The sequence below is a fragment of the Kockovaella imperatae genome (genome assembly GCF_002102565.1).
Source record: "Kockovaella imperatae strain NRRL Y-17943 chromosome Unknown BD324scaffold_5, whole genome shotgun sequence".
Taxonomy (NCBI): domain Eukaryota; kingdom Fungi; phylum Basidiomycota; class Tremellomycetes; order Tremellales; family Cuniculitremaceae; genus Kockovaella; species Kockovaella imperatae.
The window spans coordinates 753,222-774,006 of NW_019028945.1; the positions used below are offsets into that span (position 1 = coordinate 753,222).

The 20,785-nt window shown below is 51.2% G+C and overlaps 9 protein-coding genes across 9 annotated transcripts; 3 read left to right on the forward strand and 6 right to left on the reverse strand.

The window, feature by feature from the left end:
- Positions 1 to 554: 554 nt before the first annotated feature.
- On the reverse strand, positions 555 to 2,387 carry BD324DRAFT_402906 (hypothetical protein). The gene is made up of 7 exons (XM_022012690.1): positions 1,900 to 2,387; positions 1,791 to 1,839; positions 1,685 to 1,741; positions 1,541 to 1,617; positions 1,056 to 1,490; positions 842 to 970; positions 555 to 791 (listed from the first exon to the last, which is right to left on the reverse strand). The coding sequence occupies exons 1-7, from the start codon at positions 2,325 to 2,327 to the stop codon at positions 758 to 760; spliced, it is 1,209 nt and encodes a 402-aa protein (XP_021871840.1). The 5' UTR covers positions 2,328 to 2,387; the 3' UTR covers positions 555 to 757.
- A 122-nt stretch (positions 2,388 to 2,509) lies between these two features.
- Positions 2,510 to 4,141, reverse strand: BD324DRAFT_403013 (hypothetical protein). The gene is made up of 4 exons (XM_022012692.1): positions 4,083 to 4,141; positions 2,812 to 4,019; positions 2,698 to 2,755; positions 2,510 to 2,649 (listed from the first exon to the last, which is right to left on the reverse strand). The coding sequence occupies exons 2-4, from the start codon at positions 3,705 to 3,707 to the stop codon at positions 2,605 to 2,607; spliced, it is 999 nt and encodes a 332-aa protein (XP_021871841.1). The 5' UTR covers positions 3,708 to 4,019; positions 4,083 to 4,141; the 3' UTR covers positions 2,510 to 2,604.
- Positions 4,142 to 4,879: 738 nt separating this feature from the next.
- BD324DRAFT_403007 (hypothetical protein) lies at positions 4,880 to 5,459 on the reverse strand. The gene has a single exon (XM_022012691.1). The coding sequence runs from the start codon at positions 5,306 to 5,308 to the stop codon at positions 4,988 to 4,990; it is 321 nt and encodes a 106-aa protein (XP_021871842.1). The 5' UTR covers positions 5,309 to 5,459; the 3' UTR covers positions 4,880 to 4,987.
- Positions 5,460 to 6,629: 1,170 nt separating this feature from the next.
- On the forward strand, positions 6,630 to 9,531 carry BD324DRAFT_623545 (hypothetical protein). Its single transcript, XM_022015597.1, has 15 exons — positions 6,630 to 6,671; positions 6,718 to 6,982; positions 7,030 to 7,089; positions 7,145 to 7,178; positions 7,241 to 7,261; positions 7,326 to 7,357; positions 7,538 to 7,747; positions 7,806 to 7,926; positions 7,981 to 8,139; positions 8,177 to 8,374; positions 8,422 to 8,551; positions 8,600 to 8,724; positions 8,771 to 8,802; positions 8,850 to 9,131; positions 9,184 to 9,531. The coding sequence occupies exons 2-15, from the start codon at positions 6,938 to 6,940 to the stop codon at positions 9,241 to 9,243; spliced, it is 1,509 nt and encodes a 502-aa protein (XP_021871843.1). The 5' UTR covers positions 6,630 to 6,671; positions 6,718 to 6,937; the 3' UTR covers positions 9,244 to 9,531.
- Positions 9,522 to 12,467, reverse strand: BD324DRAFT_623561 (major facilitator superfamily domain-containing protein). Its single transcript, XM_022015598.1, has 10 exons — positions 12,050 to 12,467; positions 11,936 to 11,981; positions 11,838 to 11,877; positions 11,710 to 11,784; positions 11,431 to 11,630; positions 11,128 to 11,391; positions 10,719 to 11,071; positions 10,522 to 10,658; positions 10,330 to 10,462; positions 9,522 to 10,249 (listed from the first exon to the last, which is right to left on the reverse strand). Exons 1-10 carry the CDS (start codon positions 12,306 to 12,308, stop codon positions 9,981 to 9,983), a joined length of 1,776 nt encoding a protein of 591 aa, XP_021871844.1. The 5' UTR covers positions 12,309 to 12,467; the 3' UTR covers positions 9,522 to 9,980.
- A 244-nt stretch (positions 12,468 to 12,711) lies between these two features.
- BD324DRAFT_623567 (uracil phosphoribosyltransferase-domain-containing protein) lies at positions 12,712 to 14,228 on the forward strand. Its single transcript, XM_022015599.1, has 11 exons — positions 12,712 to 12,874; positions 13,034 to 13,071; positions 13,175 to 13,282; positions 13,393 to 13,419; positions 13,522 to 13,562; positions 13,611 to 13,640; positions 13,684 to 13,744; positions 13,803 to 13,885; positions 13,942 to 13,998; positions 14,049 to 14,122; positions 14,179 to 14,228. The coding sequence occupies exons 1-11, from the start codon at positions 12,756 to 12,758 to the stop codon at positions 14,189 to 14,191; spliced, it is 651 nt and encodes a 216-aa protein (XP_021871845.1). The 5' UTR covers positions 12,712 to 12,755; the 3' UTR covers positions 14,192 to 14,228.
- A 2,260-nt stretch (positions 14,229 to 16,488) lies between these two features.
- On the reverse strand, positions 16,489 to 17,470 carry BD324DRAFT_579125 (40S ribosomal protein S9-A; the record flags this gene model as incomplete). Its single annotated transcript, XM_022013358.1, has 5 exons — positions 16,489 to 16,609; positions 16,688 to 16,798; positions 16,871 to 17,067; positions 17,138 to 17,203; positions 17,381 to 17,470. The coding sequence occupies 5 exons, from the start codon at positions 17,468 to 17,470 to the stop codon at positions 16,489 to 16,491; spliced, it is 585 nt and encodes a 194-aa protein (XP_021871846.1).
- BD324DRAFT_404618 (hypothetical protein) lies at positions 17,182 to 18,126 on the reverse strand. Its single transcript, XM_022012694.1, has one exon. The coding sequence runs from the start codon at positions 17,934 to 17,936 to the stop codon at positions 17,451 to 17,453; it is 486 nt and encodes a 161-aa protein (XP_021871847.1). The 5' UTR covers positions 17,937 to 18,126; the 3' UTR covers positions 17,182 to 17,450.
- On the forward strand, positions 17,918 to 19,017 carry BD324DRAFT_623580 (60s ribosomal protein l21-a). Its single transcript, XM_022015600.1, has 4 exons — positions 17,918 to 18,068; positions 18,140 to 18,244; positions 18,566 to 18,865; positions 18,922 to 19,017. The coding sequence occupies exons 1-4, from the start codon at positions 18,008 to 18,010 to the stop codon at positions 18,936 to 18,938; spliced, it is 483 nt and encodes a 160-aa protein (XP_021871848.1). The 5' UTR covers positions 17,918 to 18,007; the 3' UTR covers positions 18,939 to 19,017.
- The last annotated feature ends 1,768 nt before the right edge of the window (positions 19,018 to 20,785 follow it).

Here is a 20,785-nt window from a genome sequence, read left to right on the forward strand (position 1 = left end):
TGACCTGCATCGAGACTGCCGTTTGCTTCTCTGAGTCCGCTGCCCGTCCTGGTGCAGACCACCCCAACGATTTCCCCTAAGCGACAGAGGGCCAAGACCTCGCAGACTCGACGCGGTGGACATAGCCTCCTCGATCAACTGTTCTTTCAGCCCTGCCCAATCGGGTTCTCCCTCTGTCCCTTTTGCGCGCCACATCTTCTTTTGCGCATTGCTGATCTGTTGTTCGATCTGCGTCATCTGATCAGCACTGACCCCACGCTGTGCGACGCAGAGTCCACTCGACTCAGCGGAGGCCGTATCGGTACTCTGAAGTGTGGAGCCGGAACGCGTAGTGGTCTGAGCCTGGGACATCTTCTAGCTTATGAATTATGCGGTTCTGAACTGGGTGAACGGGAATATATGCCAGCCTTGAGGGCCCGCCGTTTAAAGTATATCCTTGGGCATTTTGATGGACCCCACAAAGGTACTGACTCTGAGACGCTTTCAGAGCGAGTTGAGTGGCTCGTCGGCCTCCGTGTAGTCGAAAGGAGGTATGTGCGATCTTTCCATCATTTGGTTCAGGAGAGCTTTGTCACATCTTCGGGGCATGAGCTGAGGACGTCCGTCCAGGGTACTAGGATTCTGGACCGGAGGGCGTCAATCTGCGTTTACAAAACTGCCAGTGTAAGAAGCAGAAGCAGAGTAGAGAATTGATTGGCATGGTCTCGGCCAAATCAGTCGATTTCGATCGTCGACGATTCGGCGAATGCTTCTTATTTCACCCAAATCGCTGTTTGGCAAGTGCTTTGAACCTAAAGCCCTATGAGTCTCGCACAACGAATGCCTCGCACGATTCACTCACATATCCATCGTGGCTGACTCTTTTGCTCTCCGCTCTGCCAGTCTTTCATCCGCCGCGGCACGACGATCCGCGAGATCCATCGCGCGTTTATCTTCTCGTCGGTTCTTAGCTGCGTCTCTAGCGCGAAGGCTGCGAAATGATGTCTACGTCTCAGCATGATTGCCACTCGGGCCGTCCGCATTGATGTCTGCGAGGCTGGTCGACTCAGACTCACGCCGCTGCAAAACTGCTATCACCTCCTCCCATCAATGTCCCTTCATCAACCTCCAATCCCCCTACTTCCTTTTCCCTGAACTCTCTATTGACAGCGTTCGTAGCTCGCTTTTCGGCCATTTTGCCTTCTTTCCCGATGGACTTAGGTACCATCTCGTCTGCTCGTTCATAACCTTGTTTCATTTTCGCTTTGTATTCTGATTTACGATACTCCGATTCAGCCTCTTTGGCCAATTGACGATCTGCTCCGGTGGGTAGAGTGGGACCAAGAGGGCGGGATGAAGTCGCAGACAAAGAATCAGGACGAGATGGGCCATACAGTGATGGATCAGACGGATCACTATCGTTGTTGTTGAGATCGTGATATTCCCGGCGCATATCACCAGCAGCGTGGCCGTTGAGTTGACCAGTGCTTTCTGAGGCGAAAGACCACTTGCTGGGTTCGCATCAGCGATCGTACTGCGAATATGTCGTGAATGAACGTACTAAGCGGTATTAATAGAAGGTGACCCGCCTTCAGGCGATCGATAGTACTTTTCTTTGAGAGCACCATCGTTCCATCGCTATCGATAGGGAATCAGTACTCCCTCTGATACGAGCTTGCCCTCTTCCCGCCTCGCTTTCGCTCACTCTGACGAAGCGTCGAAAATATTTATGTGCGGATTCAGATGACATTTCGTCAAGGTACTACAGAGCCTGGTGAGTCTCTTGCTTGTTCCATAGCAGTATCACGTACCCTTCCTCTTGCATCTTTCAACCAGTATTTGAATTGAGCAGACTTGATGCTGAGATTATGAGCCTTGTTTAGCTCTTCATCACACGGGATGTAAGGTGGACAAACGCACAAGTAGTCCTCTTCTGAGATGGTCTCCACCCCCAGTACCTTGAGATCCAACAGCTCATCGTCATCTGAATCGTAGACCCTGTCACGAGCTCTGCGGCTGCGTTCCCGGTCATTATGAGAGGTCTTGCGGTGATCCTTGTCTTCTCTGTGCTCATTGTGCCGACGAGAATCCCCGCCTCGACGTCTGTCTGGCGACAGTGATCCCCTGTAGCTCCTAGGTCTCTCCTTGAGGGCTCGACGGGAATTCTCCTCATACTCGTCGTCCTTGCTAAGACGTTGGTACCGCGAAGACGAGGACGATTCGGCGTATCTCGAATCACGGTCTCGTACATCATCCCGCTCGTCCCTGGACGATCGTCTGTCTCTGTCCCTCCCATCTCGGCGCAATCTTTCAAGAGATCTGGACCGATCCCTGTGGCTCATTCTCATGCTGCTGGACCGTTGTCTCCGGTGGAAGAAGCTGATAATGAAATTGTCTGAAAACCGAAATATGAACGAACATCAACCGAACTTCGCGCGCAAAGTGGAGGTTTGGTCTCGTGGCGAGTGGCAGTTTGCAGCGAGAATTCAAACACAATGATCAGACGCTACGTTGCAAGCCGGATGTGTAGCCATAAGCTCTCGGGCTAGGTGCATGATCGATTAGATGTATAACATCCTCTTGTCTGCCCCCTTGAACTCCGCAATCTCTCTCTCGCCGGAATTCTCAGCCCATTGGTCTTCCGGCTGGCATCCCAAACAGTTGAGGTGGCTACGATTCACGTCAGCACGACGCGGTCTGAAATCCCATTGCGCTCACATGCAAGCCAGGCTGTAGTCCAAATGGTCCAGCAGCAGGAGGGAACATGTTTCTGAAGCTGTGTCAGGGTCAGCTCACACTACGGAAGTGGCGAACGCTTCAGGTTTGACGTACTAATTCTGCGATACAGGATCTCGGACCCCTGCGATCCGTGGCAGCTGAGGTTGCATGGCTGGCCCAGCCGGGGGAGGAACGACCTGAGGTTCAGGTAATGGAACGGTGGGAGGAGGTCCATATTGAGCTGTTGGAGCTGATCCAGAGGAGTAAGCTTTCACCTGCTCAGGACTTGGCATGCCGTTCTTGTTTGGTCGGGAGAAGGAATAGGTAGGAGGTGCAGGTGGCAGAGTACGGAAATCGCTCGTACCTTGTTCAGAGGCATAATGACTTGCCAGTCTCCCCTTAACGTGATCAGGCGTATACCTGATGGAATCGGAGTAGCCTGTATCAGTGCTCATTTGCCTATGAGCCGTCTTGGCGGACTGTGGGTGAGGGCTACTGGCTGGTGTCGACGGCGTCAATGGTGAGACGGCCGTTCTGGAGGGCGTAGTCCCCCTCTTGGTCTTCGAATTCTTGTAGTAACTTTTCTGTCTCCGCGGCTGATGAGCTCCAGTGGCCGACTGTTCGTATGGTGAACAAGAGCATGAACTTGCGCCGGCGCACAGGGGACACTTGGAGTACACAGATGATCCAGTTGGCGTACTTTTGGAATAAGCAAGTGATGCCGGAGCAGACTTGATCTTGGGTGTGGTAGTGGTGGTGGTCATTCGTGGAGAATCAGCAGGTTTAGAAGGCACTGTGTTGTCCCTCCAAGATAAGATACGCTGTTCTTGGATCGGACTGAGATAGCGTGAGGACGATGTCGTGGAGGTGGAAAGTGTGTGGCGCGGCGCATGGGGTCTCTGAGAGGATTGAGCGGCTTGACCTGGACCTGATTGCAATCGATTATGAATACTAGGTCTTGAGGATGCATACCCTTGTCCGAGCTTCGGAGAAGGATGTGTGTGAGGCATAGCAGGTCCAATGGCGAGATGAGATAGTTCTCAATCTCACTGCTTACGGTTGATATCCTCTGTTATGTAATGCGGTCGTTGGGTCTTTCTCCCTCAGAGGCGAGGGGGCAAGGTTTAGAGGAAGAGGAACACGACTAGACGCAGAGGGTTGATCCGGAGTGTAAGATCCAGCCGCAAGCGCCAAAGGGGCTTCTGTTTCAGAGGAGTGATGCGGTGCAAGTTGGTCTTGAACACTCAGTTATGGTCTTCGAAGACGAATCTGAACCCGATATCCTCCGAGGTATGTAGGCAGTTCCTAATAAACCCTCAGAACTGGATACAAGAATCAGCCTTCGACACATCACATCCAAAGGGAAGGCGATGAACAGCACATACTTACGTGCGTATTTCGCTTGCTTAGAAGGCCTTTTGATGGTTCGTTTTTAGCTCGAGTGGCGATACCGACGGTGAAGAGCAGAGTGAGATTGAAACCAGGCGAGGTCTAGCTAAGTCGATTCTTATGTCGCAATAATCCCTTCTGTCGATTCCAGCCTGAGCCTCGCTATAGACACGGTAATATGGAACAGTCGGAAAAGCAGGCTGCAGTGACAATGTTCATTGAGCAGTATCGTGTGGTCGAAAGTGGCAGGTGATGCGACGAAGTCCCCACTGGCAATGAGTGGCGAGGTGTGCTATCGGGTGATGACGACCAGAGTCGATTGTTTGAAAGTCTGGAGATAGTGGAGCGGCGGCGGCGGTGGCGGCTGCTACTGCTGACGCTCAGTACGATCTCACTACGTTGCGAGAGCAGTGAGATAGTCCACTCGATGTATACTTGTAAACGCAGGATCGAAACGTTCGATACCAACTCGTTACTATGTTTGAATGGAGAAATAATATCTGAACCTCTTTGGGCGAAAACCGCAGGAGGACCGTTTCTATCGCGAAGGCCTCGAGACGTGGAGGTCAGGGTCGTTCCTTTTGAGCGTGGGGATATCTCCGCTGTGATATCGAGTATTCCTCGGATATACGCCGTCGCGGGTGTTTGCTGGGGTTTCAATGGAGAAACTGGGGGTGACGGGTGATGAGCGAGTGAGGAATATAGTGAGATAGCGACCTTATCTAGATTGACTGGTTGTAAACGAGACAAAGAAGACTTGAGTAATCTCCTACATATGGATGAGCTATGTACGAGTGGCGGCGCAGGGTGGGTGAGTAAAGAAGCCAATCTTTGGAAAAATTTCAGACTACGCCTCTGGAAAGGACAAAAGAAGGGGTTGGAGCCGAGAACGAGCGTCTTCCTACGCGTGGGGATTGGGCGATGAGGCGGATTTGCGAGGAGGAGGAGACGACGCAGCGCAGTGGCGATCCCGGTGGGTAAGCAGAGCGAGACCAGAGGGAAAGAGACGGTGGGAGCAGGAGATGAAAGGGAGGATGAGCTTGTAGAATACGCCGAGAGGCAAAGGTGTTGAGTGATGCTGGTAGGCGGAAGGAGGGCGATAGATAAGGCGGTATTGTGGCAATTTGAAGGCAGTGTGGAAGCGACCAAGCCGAAAGATAGGATACGGGGTAGGGTCAATGTGCGTAGATTGGGGAGATGGTATACAGTGACTAAGAGACATTCGGGCAGATTATTGGCAAGGGTAGATCACCAACTCGTTCTATTCCCTTTGGCCTTCGCCTCATATTCGCCGAGCCGAGGGCAGCGTTTCAAGTCCCTCGGTGTCTTTACGCCTTCTGCTGCTGAGGACAGCACTGAAACGGCGATCGTCAACTGAAGGAGGTAAGGGAGAAAGAGAGGGGGGGGGGGGGGGGGAATGACGAAGACAAAGGATATGACAAGTCGCATAGCTCTCTCTCTCGGTGGATCTATAGCATTTCTCGAAGGAAACTGGGTGAGCTCAAACGCGCGGTGGGAGATCAGATTGAGCAAGGCCAGCTCTGTTCAGCCAAAGGCAACATTGAGACTAAGCTTGAGACAGAATCTCTTTTGTCTGTCAGTGATCTGCAGATCCGCGGCTGCAGCGATATCTTGTAGATCAGTAAACCTCCGAAACGCTATCCCCCGCGGAGATGATCTCAGACGAGTCAGGAGGGGGTCGGAACATACGGGGGGACTCATTTGGTGTTAGAGCCAGCTATATTAGATATGGACATCCCTAATCTCCCCTCTGGATGTCTTTATAAGCCAGTTCGATAGCATGGTCTGAAGGATCTAAGGGAGGGTGTCGCTATGACCTTTGGGACCTGTCTCGATCCACAGAGACATGAGATATCTGCCAATGTCATCATGGCGAAAGCGCTCACCACCTCCACTCGCAGACACACACCCTACGCACAAGTTCGAACCTGAGCTATCCGTGTAGAGACTTGCACTTCGCTTCCTTTGATCTGTCAGATTGGCCTGACTATGCCCGATACAGAGGGATAGGCGTTATACTTTATGTAAGTGTGTAAGTGTGTGTACATGCCCTGACCAAAGTTGAAAGGGTATCCGATAATCGCCTTTGTCCGTTACAGTTGGGTTTGACAAACTTACGATTGTTCTTCACACCTCGTTCTTTGCTCTGCAAATTCCAAGCAGAGCTACCAGATCAGTGCGAGTCATCGGTGAGTCTTGAGTCTGATCCAGATCCCATCTCGTATACACCTACACCTATCTTCCCCTCCTCTCTTCGGCTTGGCAGTATTTGGGTGCTCTGTCCCCATCCTCGGCCATCTCGAGCGACACCTTTTATCCCGTTGATCTTGCTGCTACTCGATCTGCCATTAAACTCCACTGCCACCCACCACCCAGGGACCACACAGCCTATATATTCACATGAGCGACTGCTGCTGGAATCATTCACTATTTCATGCCTCGAAGCCCGCCGGGAGACTTTCCAACCCACGACGCCTCATTCGTCACTCGTGGGATCTCATATTAACGTTGACATTAGGTACGTTTGTAATCCCAATCGCGCCTTATTAGAAAAACAGCGTCAGGTACGTCATCCCTGTTGCTGGCCCCCTGAGGTCTCCTACGTCATAGCCTGCCCCCTCGTTATTTTACCCGGAATTCCGATTAGCTTTTTCCTTTGTGATCTCGCCCAGCAGCAGCTTAGAGGCTGACACCTGTTCTCTGTGAATAATCATCCCCTTTCCCTCGTTCTTTTCCATTCATCCTCTCACATCGAGTTGGTCTCTGGACTCATCTATACACTTATCAGACACTCTCACTCACTCACTCATACACACCGCGCTCAGACACGATGGCGTCCGATCATCCAAGTGCAAAAGCACCCGCAAAGACTATGGTGAGTAGCTTGACCTGCAAAAACTGAGCTGAATCTTCCTTCAAAAGCTCAATTTGGGCAACTTGCCTCCTAAGATGAAGCCTCAGGACATGAAGTTGACCCAGAACGTGAGTATCGCGGCCTGCTACACTGTATCATCTCAGCTGATTCACTTCTTCACAGCAATACCCTCGAACACCATCGCGAGTCAACCCTAGCGAGTATCCGATCTCCGTTTCGATATCTGTAAATTTGCTGACAAACGTGTCATTTCTTCAGACCAACCGCCTTGGCCAGCTTGTAAGTTGGCTCTGAGGAGGGGGCGTGGACCCCTGGTGAAATGCCGCTGACCTCCTTGGGACAGACCGTGGATACCACGAGTACTCTTTCGCTCATGTGAGTGATTGATATTCTCCTATCTAATCTGTTGTACCTTGCTGCGAGATTCCCTTGTGCCTGAAACAGATGCTGACGGTCGAATGTTCTAATCCCTGCCCGACAATTCCAATCCATCCACATTCGACACCGCCCAAATCCCCTTCCCATGCCATCCATTCCCTATGCCCCAACTTATAGGCCACCATGGGTGTCAGACTCCCTACCATTCTCGGCAAAGCCATCGACGATGTCTGGAAGACGCTCAACCAGGAGTACGATGAAGATAAGATTACCGACTTGATCGACTGTGTTCACCGAATGGAAGACCTCATGGGCGACTTGCAAGGCAACAGCAAGCTCAGATTCATCGTCGACGACGGCGCCGGTGATGTCCCTCTGTGGAACAAGGCGAGTCGCTCTGACACGAAGGGAGTGGGGTTTCCACTGACATCTCAACAACCACCAGGAAATCGCCAAGTTCTTCCGAGGCAAAGACTTCATGAACGCCCCATGGCTCTTTGCCGAGGCTTACAAGTACCGAAGACTCAGGGAATGCTTCTCTCTCAGTCGTTACTGGGTCGACTACGGTGAGTCACCAATAAAGCAAGCAAAGCATAGTAAGTACTAACCCCTTGGTTCAGACGTCTTTTTCCGACAAAAGTGTGACACTTTCTCTCGATCTTCCCAAGCTGTGTTTGAGCTCTCTACGCGATTCTCCGAGCCCCAGGTGCTTGGACCCAACCTCACCGAGGCTGAGATCAAGGAGAAGAACAAGCTCATCTTCCTCGAATTGACTCAAGGTGAGTCGTTCAAAGGCAACGTGTCTGACAGGTTCAGTCTGTCTCTGGGGTAACTCGACCGACTTGTCTCTCTTGATCGACATGACTGAGGAGGATATCAAGAAGCTTCAGTCCACTGGTGGAGACCACCTCGCTGCGACTGAGAAAAACATTCTCGGAAACGACTTGCACAAGCTTGCCGACTACGTCAGCACGATAAAAAATGGCCGAATCGACTTTGTCCTTGATAATGCTGGTGAGCTTTAGCGCAACGTCGTCAACAAGCCAAGCTGACACGCACAGGATTCGAGCTGTATTGCGACTTGGTCTACGCCGACTGGTTGATTCAGTCCGGAACCTGCTCTCAGGTCATCTTCCACGGAAAGAAGCTCCCATGGTTCGTCAGTGATGTCACCAAGAAGGACTGGGAATGGTGAGTTGGAACCAGACTCGTCAGGACGGCTACTAAGACGGCTTGTAGGCTCCTCAACTCCTGTACCTATGGTCAGCTCTTCGGAGACGCCAAGGATGAAGAGATGGAGTCCTTGAGAACCCTTGGACGAAGGTGGAAGCAGTACGAGAAGGAGGGCAAGTGGAAGTACGAGGGTGAGTGCGATAAGCTTGACGAGTGACACGAGCTTATTGAATTTAGCTCATCCCTTCTGGTGCACTGGATACACCTTCGTGAGTAATGTCTTTGTCTTGAAGGCCCCGTCTGACGCGCCTCTCAGTGGGACCTCCACTCTGAAGCACCCGATCTCTTCCAATACCTCTCTGAATCCAATTTGGTCATCTTCAAGGGAGATTTGAACCACCGAAAATTGACTTACGACTGTCACGCCCCTCTCACCACGCCATTCCCCATGGCCATTGGACCTCTTGCTTCAGAGCCCGGAGCGCCACCTATCTGCTCCTTGAGAACGATCAAATCGGATGTCGTGGTTGGTATCCCATCTGGAGTTGGAGAACGACTCGACGAGGAAGAGCCAGGTTGGAAGATTTCCGGAAAATACGTGGGTCCCCCATCCATCTCGGAGGAGAACTCGTGCTGATGGCGCCTGATAGGCCGTTGTCCTCTTGTCTCCTGGACGATCGGGTGAACAACCAGTATACAAGTCTTCCTAGATCCGCTACCTTGGGACATTTTCTATCTGCTTACATATGAGTGTTGACGAGAAGAAAAAAGAAAGAAGATCCCAGAAAGAAGAAGAACGCGAAGAACTACCATGTTTTTGAGAACGTCTCATCTCCCAAAAGCCCACCTCTCCTTACCACCATCCACCCCACATAGACGAGTGTCATGCCTTCTCTCTGTCGCCGTCTCCAGCCGCCCTTCACCCCGCTTGTTTATGAGAATTCTGCTACCCTACAGGTTTTATTAGACCCCATGCATTGTTCTGTCTCTTGGGAAGAGCATTCGCGGGCAGTGGCACTAATGGATACATGCAGAGAGATATGAGAGAGCCTCGTACTGGACGGTATGAACGACCCAAAGTATCTTTGTTGATGGAAAAGAGCAGAACGTGAGAGATTCTTTCACGTCGATTCCACTGCCGTTCGCTCGCTTAGAGGCGTTCCGATACCTCCTCTCGCTTCAGAGACAGAGGAGGTCTTGCGATCTCTCTTCGTCGGCTCAAGAGTGGCGGAAGCAGGAGCACTCTGGACTTTTTCCTGATCCTTCTGCGTGCCTTCTGAAGCATTAGCGTCTTCAGCATCTTGTCCTTCTTCGCTGGCCACCGCCTGATCCTCGGTGGTCGGAGTCCTGGCTGGGGCTTTTTGACCTTGGGCCCTGTTGAGAGAATACGAGCGAGTCCATAATGTCATCTAATAGAATTTGTCCTAGTCAGTCCAGAAACATGATCCTAGACAGTGACGGAAGCCGTTTGGGGTTTTGTCCACATACTCACCAGCAAAGCTGCCAATAACAAACCCATATCGATCAACCAACATGTCCCTAGGGAATCTGCAAATGCACCAAGGACGGCATCTTTTGTCGGTCCATTTGGGAGGTCATGCAAGGCTTTGTAGCCCGATATAGATTCTGGGACTTGAAATTCTGTTCCGTATCCTGGAATCTTGGCGAATCGGCTTCGAAGCTCGCTATTGAGTACAGCGGTGAACACCGCGAGACCTGAAGGAGGGGGAACGGAGAGTGCTTCAGATACAGTCACGACGATTGGACAATCGATGCCAGAAACCGAAGGAACCTACCTATACTTCCTCCTAGAGATCGACTGAGACTCCAGGCACTCGTCGCCGCTGCCATTTCCTTGAGAGGCATCGCAGCTTGGAGGATAATGATGGGTACAGCGAGAGATAAGCCGATTCCAACCCCAACGATGGCCTAGGGAGTGAGGATCAACAGTGTGCACACAATGGAGAACGTCTGCGTCTCTAACTCACCTCTAGACCAAGCTGAAGGGACTCTGAGAACGGGTATCGATAAAATCTGTAAAACATGCCAAATCCAATAGCTGCGAGACCGTACCCGAACCAAGCGACAGGTCTGACAATGCGTAATCGAGTATTGATCTGGCCAGCTGGACATGGTCGAATGATTAGGGAGAGATGACAGGTGGGAGAGGCAAGAGCTGACTCACCAACGACCGTTGACCACGCGACGGTACAAGCAAAAGGTAAGAGCTCAATGCCTGATTGAAGAGCGTCTGAACCTCTGACACCCTGGAACAATTGCGGCAAGAGATAATTCGCCGGGAGGAACGCTACAGCCTGTAACATGGATCCAGTGAGGAAGAAAAATGTCGTTCGATTCTTAAAGATTCTAGCGGGGATAATGGCGTTCCGTTTGGTAGTCAAAAAGTTGACGATCGCACCGGCAAGGAGGATCACACCGACGATGATCAGAGCGTAGGAGGAAGGCTGATCGAATCCGTAGTCGGCAGCTTGGGCGAATCCAACGATGAGGATGGCTCCGCCAGACATGATGAGAAGTCTGAGAAGCGGTTTAGTGAGACTTTCGAGCTGAATGAAATGGAGGGCTACACTTACAATCCGAGAAAGTCAAAAGTCTGTTTGAGTTGAGAAAATGTGAGTTTCTTAGTTGGATTCAATTTGAGCGTGAAAATCAACAGGACCAGAGCGATCCCGCAAGTGGGCAAGTTGATGTAAAAGGTCCATCTCCAAGATGCTTTCGTCGTGAGCAGACCACCAAGAATCGGACCTAAGACAGAGGCAATGCCCCATGTCCCACCTAGCCAGCCTTGGTACAGAGGCCGTTGGTGTAGAGGTACGATATCCGATACGAGAATGTTACTGCGATTCATCAGCGTTGACTTCCATGAACGAACCCACCTCATGCTGATGATTGAACCTCCACCCAGACCTTGGAATGCTCTCGCCGTGATTAACCAGGTCATGTTTTTCGCTGCACCACATAAAGCAGAGAAGACCAAGAAAATGACAATGGCAGCGTAGACCAAAGGCTTACGACCTATGATGTCGGAAACACGACCGTTGATAGGTGTTTGAAGCGTCATGGCGAGTGTGTATGACTGTGATTTTGGCGAGTGTCAGATACGTCGTTTGTCTTGGCAGTGGTGGCAGTGGAGAAAAAGCGTGGCAAAGGCTTACAGTTCCGACCCAGGCATACTCTGATGGACTGGCGTGAAGGTCTTCCGCGATGGTGGGCAAGGCCGTCGCGACGATCTAGGGGCGTGCATCAACAAAATGCGTCTGAGAGTCCCTGTTCGCAGCCTTACCGACATATCCAACGCAGCGAGGAAGAGGACTAGACCGATACTGGATGCGTGTGGATTAGCTCTCCACTATTATATGTGAGCAAGCGCACGCCACTCACGCTGGCATGACCAGCACGAGATTGTTATCTGGTAGATCCTCCACATCTGACATTCCATCAGTTAGCTTCAATCATTCAACGTAGAGACATCCGCCGAACAATCCCCTCCCTCACCTTGATCTCCCTCTGTCAAACCTTTACCATGCTTGGCTCTCTCTTTCCCTCTACCCGATCGTCTCTCTTCTTTGCTTCCGGAAATACCATCAGGACTCGATTCATCCTTGTGCAATGATCCGGATGAGCCAGCTCGTCGGGATCCCTCGCGAGAATCACCAAAGCCCTTTTCTTCATCCCCATATACCGGTGCCGTCTCTGAGAGATCACTTGGAAATGGCTCGGCCGATGAGTCCTCGATGCGGCGATTTGGGGCCATATTATTATGAATGCTTCTGAGATGTGTCTAGATATAGGTGATTGTATATTCCGACAGGGATTGACACATGTATCGTGCGCGAACTTCGTGCCCCAAGTGGTTCCAAATGATGATACAAGGATGAATATAGCCACGACCAATAGACCTCGATGATCAATCCCAAGCTATAAAAATTGCGGCGCCCATGAGTCACCCACCCAGTTATTACCCCGAGATAGGAATCGGACAGATCCGAAAACGTGGTGAGGCGTGGGAAGACTGATACATCACGTGACTACACCGTCTCGGCCGAGAGCTCATAGCAACATTCATTCATCATTGATAATGAAACGAAAGCCCACGTCATGACATATCTGAAACAAAGCTCTGAGTCCGCCAAGTGAATTGAGAACTATGGTGGAATCGGAAAGTAAGAGTGGTTCCTCTACCATACACCTTTTGTCCAATATGTCCACGCCTACTATCAGTACTCACAGACCATCGCTTCCGGACGGAGCAATGGTTCTACCGCCTACTTTGCAGCTCCAAGCTTTGCTCACTATCATCCGGGATGAAAAGACTCAGCGGTACGTCATGGGGCACGCGAGCGAGCGAGCGAGCGGCGCTGGAGTCTGTCTAGATGCGTTGAACCAGATGCTGACAATACTATCAGGGGAGACTTTGTGTTGTAAGTCGGGTGTGCAAATGCAAGACGGACAAACAGCGAGCGAGCTGATGAATCAAAGTACTTCCGATAGGATCATTCGGCTGCTCGTTGAAGAGGGTGAGCGGTTTGTCTCGTGTTATCTGTCTGGAACGCTCCATGGCATGGATCAGGAGACCTATATCAGATTCAGACGCTTGATCACCCACTCACCCTCGTTCAGGTCTCAATCACCTCCCTGTCGTACCGAAAACAGTGAAAACGCCCGTGGGAGCAGATTACGAAGGAGTGTCGTTCCAGGGCAGGATATGCGGAGTATCCATCATGCGAGGTGGGTGAAGCGGAATGAGCATTCTAGTCTAGCTTAACGTCGTTGCGCCGCTCAGCTGGAGAGGTGAGGTATCAGACTTTATCAGGCTGATTGGTACGAGGCGATGGAAGCTGGTCTGAGGGATTGTTGCCGATCAGGTGAGCTTGAGTTTGGCGACGACCAAGCTTTGGCACGTAACGCTAATGAGACTCCCTCAGTACGGATAGGAAAGGTACGTGACTATGTGTATGGGGAACAAGCGACTGAGCAGCCGCCTTATCTACAGATCTTGATACAGCGGGTGAGTTCAGAAGATCTAAGGACGATCATTAAATGACACGCTCTCCAGGACGAAGAGACTGTTCAGCCAAAGTTATTTGTGGGTCAACCCAGTATGTGGGCATTCAGCTCACATCTCACAGTACGCCAAACTTCCAGACGATATCTCAGAGCGTTATGTCCTCTTACTCGACCCGATGCTGGGTGAGTGGGACTATGCCTTTCCTATTGGAAAGATCAGCTAATTGTGGTACCGAATCAGCGACCGGTGGATCATGTATGAAGGCTATCGAGGTGCTTTTATCACACGGCGTGAAAGAGGAGAGAATCATCTTCCTGAACTTGGTGAGGTGCCAGTTGTGTCTCTCTCTTGCATAACCGCGAAACTGACTCTCCTCCAGATTGCTGCGCCGGAAGGTATACATAACGTGTGCTCCAAGTTTCCCAAATTGAGATTGGTGGGTACTGGAAAAAGTCTTTGACCTTGGATCAGCGGATGACATAGCAGATCACTGCGTGGGTGGACCAAGGATTAGATAACCATTCGTACATAATCCCTGGGCTTGGTGACTTTGGGGATAGGTGAGATCCTTTACCTTCCTGTCCATGATTTGCTACTGTTGACACATTTGTCCCAGATACTTCTTATGAATGTAGCATGTATACTTCCTCATATGTACGGTGTGGCATGACTGGTCCAACGCGTGTTGCTGCGAAGTCCGCCTACTATGTTTCCGACCAGTGCCACAAGCACGTGGTCACCAGCGGGAAATGGGAAAAAATTTCCTGGAATCTCGTTCACCTTTTCCATGTTTCGCTGGCAAAAAGTTTGCTTTCAAGAATCCTTTTGCCTTCAAACCACTCCAAACCACTCTTTCGTTGATCGTGAGTGAGCTCGCATCGTGAGGGGTGACCTTCAACAAGCCTGACGACCAACCCTAGTCCTCAGAGTCGTCGAGAGTTGCTTCCCTACCTATTGAATGATATTTAAGATCGCTACTAGAGCCGTTCTTTTCCGACCTGTTAGTCAGCCTTGGTGTGCGTAGCGAAGACAATGCTGATCTGGCGCCTATCCCGTCGTTCCTTCCGCCCTGTCTCCTCGTGTGAATCGTCTGCTTCGCTTTCCATTGTTTAGCTCTCTGCCCGTCTTTTCAGTACAAGCCCTCGAATCAACTTTCAAGAAGGAAGAATGCAGTCTAACCTCGGAGGTGCCAGATCTGGCAACTGCTTCAACTGTGGTCAGCGTGAGTGGGCCGAGCTAAAGATGACAAGGATCTAATTCTGATACCGTACTCAGCCGACCACCAGGCCTCTGCCTGCCCCAACTCTGGGTCTCCCACTTGCTACTCGTGTGGTCGTGAGTTTTGTCATTTCGTCGCTTGGCGGTGTAGTCTAGGGAAGGGAGCTGGAAGTTGATGTTGTCTGTCTATCTGTAGAATCCGGTCATTTGAGTCGAGAGGTGAGTTAGAAAAAGTCGTGATCAGTCAATTCCCGTTTCGCTCACTGGATACCCGTTCTAGTGCCCCACTCCCAAGCCCCGAGCATGCTACACCTGCGGTGAGGAAGGCCACATCTCTTCTGCCTGCCCTCAAAACAACGGAGAGGGTGGATATTCCCGAGCATCCAGTGGTGAATGCTACAAGTGCGGCAAGCCCGGACACATTGTAAGGCCTCGCTTTACACGTCTTGACCGAATGTTTCCTGCTAACACGCGCTTGACTCTCAGGCCCGACAATGCCCTGAAGGTGGTGATGCTTACCAAGGAGGTGGAGGCCGAAACTACGGTTTCGGCGGACAAGGTGGTGGTTACGGAGGCCGAAACAGCAGCATGACATGCTACGTGAGCCATTGATTACTCCCAAGCAATGCGAAGCTCATGTGTTGTATTCAGAGCTGTGGTGGAGTCGGTCACATCTCTCGAGAATGCCCCTCCGGAGGTCAACAACAAGGAATGCGACAGGGTGGCGGATACGGCCAGGCCCGAAAGTGCTACGTGAGTGATTGCTTTTTACGCTATCCTCAGTCATCAACGCTGATGCGGCTTTGCCAGAACTGCGGACAGGAAGGTCACCTCTCTCGAGAATGCCCTTCTGAGCAAGGCCGAAACGTGAGTCGAGCTTTGGCCAGCTTTTATCCGTCATCGACTGACGACCGCTCAGTGCTACTCTTGTGGACAGCCCGGTCACATTGCTGCCGAGTGCCCTGGAGCCGCTGCCTAGTCTGTGACTTGAGCACCGTCCTTTTATCTCTTTCAGTTCTTTCAGTTCTCGTCTCAATCCCGTCTCATCAAATGTTCCATCACGATCCACAATACCCACACACACAGGCCATCAGATCAACACCGTCTGTCGATCACCAGTCTCCCTCGTCGCCAGATTACTCAAGTCTCACCCCTCTTTTTTCACTTTTGATGCCTCACATTGTTTGACTCTTCTCCCCCCCACATTCCCAACATCCAACACCTCACCGTTGTATCATCTTCATCGTCATATAATCTTTTCATCATATCGTGCCAAAAGTACAGTCGTCAGTCGTCGTCGCCAAGTCGTCAGAGTCGGAAGTCGAGTAGTAGATACGTTTATGAGATGAAGTGATGCGTCGTGCTCTTGTGCGTTGCAATTTGGGTGATCTCGTGCGAGACGACATCTTTTCCATTCACGGATTATTCACGTAGTTTCGGTCGCTCATGGGTCTCAGGTATCTCTTGGGATTGACTCACCCGAGCCAGCTGGCAGTGGCCTAGTGCAGACAGTCCCTTGATGCCTCCACATCCTAGAACAGCCTTTATGTGCGCAATTCCATGCGCTTTGCACCTAGCTTCAATCCTCAACCTTTCCCGCAAACAAACGTCGTAAATCACCCGTATGCATTCGCGACTGACACGAACGCAAGTAGGAAGCCGGACGGACCGCTCAGAACGCACATGTACACATCTACATCTACGTCCTTTACTCGTCGTCCTCTTCCTCCTCACCAGCATCGCCACCCTCGGCAGCCTTTGCCCTCTTTCTCTTGACTCGTCCAGCTCGTCCACCTCCAAATGGACTCTGGTTGGAGAAGTTGATGTGTCTGAAGAGGAGGGAAAGGAAATGTCAGCACGTGAGTTGCAAGAAAGAGAGAGAGAGAGAGATTTGAGGCCAGACTCACTTTTGGGAGTCGAGTCGGACGACGAAGGAAGGAACGTTGACGACTTGCTTTCCGACGGTGATGTGTCGTTGTCTGATGAGGACACGAGCGTGGTGAACAGACTTGGCGAGACTGCAGGAGGGGGAAGAAGTCAGTATGGAGTGAAGATGGCATTGGCGGTTTGAGACACCAGCAGCAACTTACCCCAACTTGAACACCTGAGTCTGCAATCTCCTCTCCAAGAAGTCTTCAGGCTTCAAGGCCAAGACGTAATCGAGTCTCATTCGGTCATCGGTGAGCACACCGATTCGGACCAATCGTCGAATGAGAGCGTTTCCTTCGAAAAGACGCTTGGGGTCCTTTTCCTCGAGCTTGAGGAGTTCACGAGCAGCTCGTCGAATCTGTTTGTCATAGCCAGTGTCAGCGCGCCTGGACATCCGCAGTGCAAAAGGCAAAAGACACCATGCTCACTTTGGAAAGGGTCAAGAAGATACGCCAGATCTCTCGCTTGTTTCGGAGACCGTACTCTCCAGCGAGCTGTAAGAAGCGTCAGCACAAGTTGTCCCTGGTTCGTTCTCCGCCCGCCCAAAAAAAAATCCTCGTATGATGCTAGTGTCAAAAATGTCGCCAATGATATATTGACTGTCCTCCTTCTCTCACGAGCCTGATGCTGCCTTTGCCCCACTTGGATTGCAAACGTCCATTCAAACTCACCTTGAGCTCCATGTCGAGTCGAGCAGCCTCATAAGGCCTCTTTGGGACCTTGTAGGTCTTGGAGTATTTCCTAGCGACACCGGTGGTCATCTGGTGATGAAAAGGTGATTGGATGAAATGTGTCGGAGAGAAGCGAGAGCGGGAGCGATAGAGACACAAGCAGGAAGAGGACAAGGAGCAGAGACAGATACAACGTCAGCAATGCTATCTCGTTGGACCCAGTGTTGGCCCTTTCTTCAAAGAGCTGCGACTCACGATGACTAGATGGTTGAAGAGGAAAAAACCTTTCGAGACTTTCAAACTCGCTCTGTAAAGGTCCTTGGCTCTGTCCACCCGGGATTGAAAACGGGCGGGGGGAAAGGGGTGGATCGGCGTTACTGTACAATGGGCATCGTTGGCTGTATCGGCGATATAAGAATGTGGCACTGGTTTGGCTGTGGCGAGATTGTCGGCGTTTAGGATTAAATCCGATACCTTTTTCTCGCCAATTACACGCAAGGGGTCCAAAGATTTGATTCCGTACCCACCTATTCTTCAGCAAAAGCTGCTGCTGCATCCTTAGTCGTTGTCGACAGCTCACTATCTCTTTCGTTCGTTCGACAACAAGAGAGTAAACAACATCTCACCATGCCTCACTCTTTCGGTATCAGGGCGCGAACGCGTCACATGTTCAGGAAGAACATCAAGGGTGGGTTCTGGCTTCGAATGGATGGATTGGAAGGAGGATTTGGTCGCTGATGATTTCGATTTGATTCGCAGACCATGGAATGCCTTCTATGGCTACTTTCTTGGTGGACTACCGAGTCGGAGATATCGTCGATATCAAGGCCAACGCTTCGGAGCAGAAAGGTCTTCCTCACAAATGTAAGTTGCAAGGGAAGAACGGAGCGAATAGGTAGAAGGGGGGTGATGGAGAGGGAAGAAATAAGGAGGAGATATCCTGGATGGATGGAGTGGGACAGGCAGGGCAGATATTGCGGCCAACCAGTCAGGCGAAGCGGGTCATGTGCCAGACATGCTCATTTCGATCCTATCTCCTGCGACCTTATTCCTATCCCCAAGTTTCCTGCTTGCAGTCAAAACCTCAACTACTATTCCTCCAAAATCCACTACTTCCCCTCCCCCCTTTGCGAAAGGCTCCCCAAGATCTCGCTCGCTAACGCTCGCTTTGTCCCTTTTCTCTAGTCTACCACGGAAAAACCGGTATCGTCTACAACGTTACTCCCCGTGCAGTCGGTGTGATCGTTTACAAAGTCGTCAATGGACGATACCTTGAGAAACGAGTCAACGTCCGAGTCGAGCACGTCCGACACTCTAAATGCCGAAAAGAATTCTTGGACAGAGTCAAATCCAACGCTCAAAAGAAGAAGGAGGCAAAGGAGAAGGGAGAGACCGTTCAACTCAAACGTCAACCCGTCATGCCCCGTGAAAGCAGAGTCGTCAGCATCAAGAACAATGTTCCTCAGACTTTGACCGTCCAACCATGTGAGTCCATCAGGCGAGGTCATACAGGGTGGTGCGCTGACATGGTGATTTTCCAGACGAGACTACCATCTAAGGAGTGTCTGGTCGCTTTGGGCAGGTGGAGATGGCTAGGAGTTTGTACGATGCTGCATGGATAATGTGGCCTACGACGAGGCGCTTGAGAGCTCGTGATGAGGCTGATTCCAGACACTGCTCAATCTAGTACCTCGCCGCCTTCAGCGCTAATGCCGCTCGCTGATTTACACTCTCAAACCTATGTGCCAATGCCCGGTACTCTCTCCCACTCAAGTCAGCCTTGAGAAGATGTACAACATCCTTGAACAACGATATCTTCTGAGCAAGGACAGCCAACACGGCAGATTTGGCGAGACTGCGTCGTGTCAGCTCACTTGGTACAAGGCAAAACGTTTAGCTGACTAAACGAAATGACGCTTCTTGACGCCGTAGTGATCGGTACATTCAGCCCGATTGAGATGCTGGACTCGACCTCGTCCAGCAACGTAGGTGTAGTCCACCGCTAAGCATATGGATTCTTGCGATCATGGTCGAGTCAGCGTCAAGGCATAAAGTCACACTTTTACCCCACCAAAGACTTTTCGAGATTGAGCTGGCGCCAGAGCCTGACCAAAATAATAAGGAATCTTCATCGCTGTCATTGCAAAATTGAGGTAGATGTTGAAACACACGGTCTGCAGATCATTATGGGTGGTATCGAGCTAGCGACAAATGAGCTCTCATAGCTACAGGGCATTGTGGGCAACTCACATATGCTACATGATTCCGATTTTCAAGTTGCCTGACACATCAGCATGATACAGTTTACGACGTGGACTCACCTGCTAAACCAACCTACGAAAGAGCTTCCCTTCCGCCGCGTGAAACGCAAAGCAAAGGACTGCTCGACCGCTGAGGCAGAGTAAGCTTCAAACGGTGGACAGGCGCTCACGTCCCGCGAGGACTCTGACATAATCCATACTCAGGCCCAAGGTCTTCGTATCAATCGAGAAGCCGCAGTACGGGAAATCTATCATCCAGTCAGCTTGCTTGATGCTCTAGCAAATAGCCGGCTCACGCGCGGATCCCGAGGCGTCGATAGGGCACACTGGGGCTGTCGCATTACCCAGAGCACATTCAAAGTTGACCAGTGTCTTCCCAGGCGATACGAACGCTCCGTACTCTGGGAAGCCTTTGGACATGGTCGACACGAAGCGTCGTGCGAGGTGATAATCATCCGAGATGAACAAGAAGTCGTCGATGTAACGTAAGAGACGCTGGAGATACTCGTAAATTGATGGCTCCTTGCAATGGATGGACTCACCGAGCCTGGCTGATGCACATAGCTGAGATACTGCTTCTCAAGTGCCGCATAGCATAGAGAACAAAGCAGACTACTGAGCTTGGAGCCCTGTGGTATGCCCCGACTCTGGCGGAAAAGCTGGCCTCCAAGCTACGAGATGTAAGGTTGTTGCCCTGGACTGCCGACTCACCTCCCACACGTTGCTCTTCAGGTGCAGGCGCAACAGTGCCATGCATGCCTCTCTAGTGACTTGTCGCCGTCGGGCCTGGGTCTCTCAGCCCGGTCGCCGAGACCTCAAGACGCAAGACTCACTAAATCCACCATGACAGCGTTTCGTAGGGGTTTGATGATGCCCTCCGCTACTGTCGAGAACGATGCAGATCCGTCTGTCCACATCAGCTTTCTACCAATTGCCTGAGTCAAATAGCTGACCATCTAAAGCCGCTCGAACCTTGAACAGCTTTCTAGACATCTTGCTTGAGGCTTTGGAAGCCGGAGGCAGAAGCAGGCTGTACATGACCAAACAGTAGTCATAATCCTGCTGCTGTTAGCTGATGAGACCTCAACGCCATCCTTCAGCTCACTTGGTCCAGCAAGTTCGAGACAATCTCAAGCATTCGATC

Bases quoted from the DNA above. Each gene is read 5' to 3' on its own strand.
- BD324DRAFT_623561 (XM_022015598.1), bottom strand. From the start codon at position 12,308: ATGGCCCCAAATCGCCGCATCGAGGACTCATCGGCCGAGCCATTTCCA. The intron at 11,878-11,935 runs GTGAGTGGCGTG...ACACGCATCCAG, and splicing joins CTCGTGCTGGTCATGCCAGC to TATCGGTCTAGTCCTCTTCC. The intron at 10,250-10,329 runs GTAGGTTCCTTC...CCCCTCCTTCAG, and splicing joins ATCTCTAGGAGGAAGTATAG to GTCTCGCGGTGTTCACCGCT.
- BD324DRAFT_403013 (XM_022012692.1), bottom strand. From the start codon at position 3,707: ATGCCTCACACACATCCTTCTCCGAAGCTCGGACAAGGGTATGCATCC. The intron at 2,756-2,811 runs GTACGTCAAACC...ACCCTGACACAG, and splicing joins GATCCTGTATCGCAGAATTA to CTTCAGAAACATGTTCCCTC. The intron at 2,650-2,697 runs GTGAGCGCAATG...CGTGAATCGTAG, and splicing joins GACTACAGCCTGGCTTGCAT to CCACCTCAACTGTTTGGGAT.
- BD324DRAFT_403007 (XM_022012691.1), bottom strand. From the start codon at position 5,308: ATGTCTCTTAGTCACTGTATACCATCTCCCCAATCTACGCACATTGAC.
- BD324DRAFT_623545 (XM_022015597.1), top strand. From the start codon at position 6,938: ATGGCGTCCGATCATCCAAGTGCAAAAGCACCCGCAAAGACTATG. The intron at 7,090-7,144 runs GTGAGTATCGCG...ACTTCTTCACAG, and splicing joins ACATGAAGTTGACCCAGAAC to CAATACCCTCGAACACCATC. The intron at 7,179-7,240 runs GCGAGTATCCGA...TCATTTCTTCAG, and splicing joins ACCATCGCGAGTCAACCCTA to ACCAACCGCCTTGGCCAGCT.
- BD324DRAFT_623567 (XM_022015599.1), top strand. From the start codon at position 12,756: ATGTCCACGCCTACTATCAGTACTCACAGACCATCGCTTCCGGACGGA. The intron at 13,420-13,521 runs GTGAGCTTGAGT...ATGGGGAACAAG, and splicing joins GAGGGATTGTTGCCGATCAG to CGACTGAGCAGCCGCCTTAT. The intron at 13,886-13,941 runs GTGAGGTGCCAG...ACTCTCCTCCAG, and splicing joins GAATCATCTTCCTGAACTTG to ATTGCTGCGCCGGAAGGTAT.
- BD324DRAFT_402906 (XM_022012690.1), bottom strand. From the start codon at position 2,327: ATGAGAATGAGCCACAGGGATCGGTCCAGATCTCTTGAAAGATTGCGC. The intron at 1,742-1,790 runs GTACGTGATACT...CAGGCTCTGTAG, and splicing joins TGAAAGATGCAAGAGGAAGG to TACCTTGACGAAATGTCATC. The intron at 792-841 runs GTGAGTGAATCG...ATAGGGCTTTAG, and splicing joins GAGTCAGCCACGATGGATAT to GTTCAAAGCACTTGCCAAAC.
- BD324DRAFT_404618 (XM_022012694.1), bottom strand. From the start codon at position 17,936: ATGCAGCAGCAGCTTTTGCTGAAGAATAGGTGGGTACGGAATCAAATC.
- BD324DRAFT_623580 (XM_022015600.1), top strand. From the start codon at position 18,008: ATGCCTCACTCTTTCGGTATCAGGGCGCGAACGCGTCACATGTTCAGG. The intron at 18,069-18,139 runs GTGGGTTCTGGC...TTTGATTCGCAG, and splicing joins GTTCAGGAAGAACATCAAGG to ACCATGGAATGCCTTCTATG. The intron at 18,245-18,565 runs GTAAGTTGCAAG...CCTTTTCTCTAG, and splicing joins GAAAGGTCTTCCTCACAAAT to TCTACCACGGAAAAACCGGT.